Source organism: Octopus bimaculoides, chromosome 1 (assembly GCF_001194135.2).
Source record: "Octopus bimaculoides isolate UCB-OBI-ISO-001 chromosome 1, ASM119413v2, whole genome shotgun sequence".
Classification (NCBI taxonomy): domain Eukaryota; kingdom Metazoa; phylum Mollusca; class Cephalopoda; order Octopoda; family Octopodidae; genus Octopus; species Octopus bimaculoides.
Genome location: NC_068981.1, coordinates 95,814,251 through 95,818,212, shown reverse-complemented (window position 1 = coordinate 95,818,212; position 3,962 = coordinate 95,814,251). Strand labels below are relative to the sequence as shown.

Below are 3,962 nucleotides of genomic sequence, written 5' to 3'. Positions count from 1 at the left end.
GTGGGGAGGCTCTGGTCTTGTGCAGCAATTAAAAATCCTTCAGTCTCTGCTTTGAGTCCTGAGCTTCTCAGCCATTGCTGGGATTTTTCTCTGTCTATTTCTTTCGCATTTAGTTTAGCCCAGTATTTACCATGTAGGGGCTTTTCTTGCCATTGTTTTATCATGGTCCGTTGCTGTTCTAGTTTTAGTTTGGATTATTATTATTATTATTATTATTATTATTATTATTATTATTATTATCATTCAGTAGTCTTATTTTTATCATGTGCTTTCACTGCACTACCAAGTGCAGCACTGTGTGCCTTGGGTATGTGCTGTAGTTTGTTGTGATGCTCTTATTTTTACTGTATTGAAAGTGTTTTATGTTGGATGTGTGCAGTGCCTAATAGTACCATTTTCTGTATGTTATATATATTCGTAAGTCCTGGTGTTTTTGTTATCTATTTGTCTGAATATTTTTTTATTATACCTAATGCACTTACTATGATAGCAATTGTGTCTGTTTTTAGGCTCCACATACAAGTTACCTCTATTTCCAGATCTTTGTATTTTGAAAGTTTCTTTATTTCTTTTAGAAAAACATTATCTGTCGGTATTGAGACATTAATTAGAAAGCATTTATTTTCTTGATGATCTCTGACAACTATTATATCTGGCCTATTAGCCTTAATTTCTCTATGTGTATTGGCATATCCCAGAGTATGCTTCTTCTTATTATTATCATTATTATTATTATTATTATTATTATTATTATTATTAGTAGTAGTAGTAGTAGTAGTAGTAGTAGTAGTAGTATTTCATATATGCTCAACAGGTTAGACTGTTGGATAAGAAAATTTCCTAACATCAGGCTACATGTAACATTATGTGTCAAGAACCCTTCTCAGTACCCTAGTTGTCCCTAATAACACTATTTTCTGGAGCTATACTAAACTGGGTTTTCTGCCTATTTCCTCTATCCATCTGTTCAGATCTTTAGGATTATTATCATTATTATTGTGCCGGTGAGCTGACAATCATTAGCATGTTGGGCGAAATGCTTAGGACCTCAGACGGATAATACTTTCCTTAAGATGTGTGCTGTGCCCAATAAGGCTGCTTTTTGCAAGACATCAATCTTGCATGGGATTTCCAGTTGCCTGAAGAAGTTTCGAAGTTTCAATGAGATTGAGCCCAGTGCTCCGATCATCATCATCATCATCACCATCACCATCACCATCACCATTATTATCATCATCATCATCAAAAACAAACAGTATTTGAGGAATATTTTGCAACAAATTCTAACATCAACTGACTATATTGAAGTAGGATTCTCCATTGCTCAGCACTGTTTTATTGTTAGTATATCAATCACTACTAATATATAATATCTGTTTTCATAATTTTTATAAAAATCATTTTCAGTGTTGTTTTAGCGTGTGTAGCAAGCAACTTGCCTTGAATGTCTGTTGCATTATTCATATAAAAATGTTCCTGCACAGAATATGTGCAGTGCATTTTTTTTTGTTATATTTTATTTTATTTATTTATATTTATGTATTTACTTATTTACTTTTGGCTTATTTATATCATACGACTGAGTAATCCTCCTCCTCCTCCTCGTCATCGTCGTTGTTGTTTAACATCCACTTTCCCATACTTACATGGTTCAAACAGATTTTTCAGACAGATTTTCTACAGCTGGATGCCCTTCATGTCACCAACCCTCACCTGTTTCCAGGCAAGGTAATATTTTTCCATACCTTGACATTGAATATTGGCAACAAAGGACACCACTTGTATGATGGTGACAATTATTAACAACAATCATATGATGTCAAGGTAAGGAGACAGTAACACACACACACACACACACACACACACATATGCCACAGAACCTCCCAAAACCAGACAACACAATCTAAGCATTATCCAAGCCTAATTAGGTTACCTACTTAGAAAATAAAACAATACTATTGCTATTGTATATAAAGTACTAATATGTAATTTTGTTTATCATAATGGTGTGTTGTCTGTTATGAAATTTATAATAAATACTACTACTACTACTACTACTACTACTACTACTACCACCACCACCACCACCACCACCACCACCACTACTACCACTTCTATAATGTTCCACCATGATTTGAAATCAGATTACTGGATTGAGAGTCTGGAGTAATAACCATTATAGCATAAAATCTTCCCAACAATGAACAAAATGATGATGATGACGATGATGATGTCGATTGTTGATGCTGATTATGAGAATGACGACAATCATGATCAGAGTAATGATGATGATGATGCTGAAGATGATGATGATGATAAAGAAGAAGAAGAAGATGATGATGATGATGATGAGGTGGTGGTAGATAACACCAATTTAGAAGATACTCACATCAGCAGCTATGAACACACTAGCTACAGATGACAATGCTTCACGGGGCCAAGGAAAATACCAATCAATGTTGGCATTGTTCACAATACCTTTATAAAAACAATAACAATGATAAAAGATTATTAATACACAAATTAACAAGGAGATTTATACATTCAAGTACAACATAGAATTGATCACTAATTTTCCCTTCATAATATCTTTTTATTTTAAATAAGTATACATACATACACTTGGTTACTTGTACACATACACGCACACCCAGGCCAATGCATTTGCACACATACATACACACATCAATACGCACCCAGATATACATACCAGTACATGTAATGCACATCACTCCACATAATATACGCAGTGGGTCACTTACACACATACACACACACAGATCCACATATTTTTCAGCTTGCCCACACATACATACTCACACATTCACCCCCATTGATACATACACACTCACACTCACTATTCTCATGTACACATGTATGCGCAAGAGCAAATTTGTTTGTCTGGGTCATTGTCATTATCTCCCTTTCATTCAACCTCTTTCTTCTGGCAATTTCATCATGTTGAACCATTAATCCCTACACATTTTTTCTCTCCATTTTTTTCAATCACCTTTTTTTACTCTTAATCCTGTTAGGGTATGAGATGTGAGGGGGAAAACCTTAATGAGTGATGAGAATGGAGGTGGGGCAGAGCTCTGCACATTTACTAAGGTGGTTTTAGGATATCAATTCTGTTGTCCTGGACAGGTCTTCTCAAACACAGCAAGGTGCCAGATATTTCAGTCCTTTGTTATCACCTCCATCTTGAGATCAACCTTCAATACTTTGTCTCATGTCTTCCTGGGTCTCCCTCTTCCACAAGTTCCATCCACTTTAAGTGACTGGCACTTCTTTATGCAACTGTCCTCATCCATATGCATCACACCAGTGCCATCTTCTCTCTTGCACACTGCATCTAATTTCTCTTATGCCCAACTTTTCTCTCACTATACTAGCACTTGGTCATATATGTACACTAAAATTGCATATTCAATGGAGCATACTAGCTTCATTCCTGTTTAGTCTGAATATATCGTCCACAAAATACATTACTTGCCAATTCTTAACCATACCATCTCCCAAATCTTTCAAAACATGATATACTAATTGTAAGGCATCTAAATTCCTCAGCCTGCAAAATATATTTAAAGTATATTGTACTCTTCTATCAGTCAGTTTTAGAAACATAACATTCAGTTTACCTACCATATTCCAAATACTTGAAAACATTTCAATACCTAAACATATCATTTATTTAAAATCTCCCCTGAGCCCATCAAACATGATAACAAATCAGTTCTAAAAACAATTAAATATTTCAAAACTCCATATAATTACCAGGAAAATTTCTACAGCGTGTTCTCAAAGTGTCTCCTATTGGGGACATTGACATTACAATGTGTAGGTTATCAGAACATTTGCTGATAAAAAATTGCCATATAGATTCTCGTGCTGGAGAGAGTCCTAAAGCCACTGCTTCAGCACGGACCTGAAACAACAGAACAATAATTAATATATATATA

The 3,962-nt window shown here is 34.9% G+C and overlaps 1 protein-coding gene across 2 annotated transcripts in view; it reads right to left on the bottom strand.

The window, feature by feature from the left end:
- The window catches only part of LOC106876022 (dynein axonemal heavy chain 10), a 187,264-nt gene that overhangs the window by 76,119 nt on the left and 107,183 nt on the right, over positions 1-3,962 (bottom strand). For both annotated transcript variants that reach the window (XM_052968399.1, XM_014924396.2), the window contains exons 48-49: positions 3,778-3,928; positions 2,390-2,478 (exon numbers count right to left, since the gene is read on the bottom strand). In XM_052968399.1, coding sequence (XP_052824359.1) covers positions 2,390-2,478; positions 3,778-3,928 — 240 coding nt within the window. The remainder of the gene's footprint in view (positions 1-2,389; positions 2,479-3,777; positions 3,929-3,962) is intronic.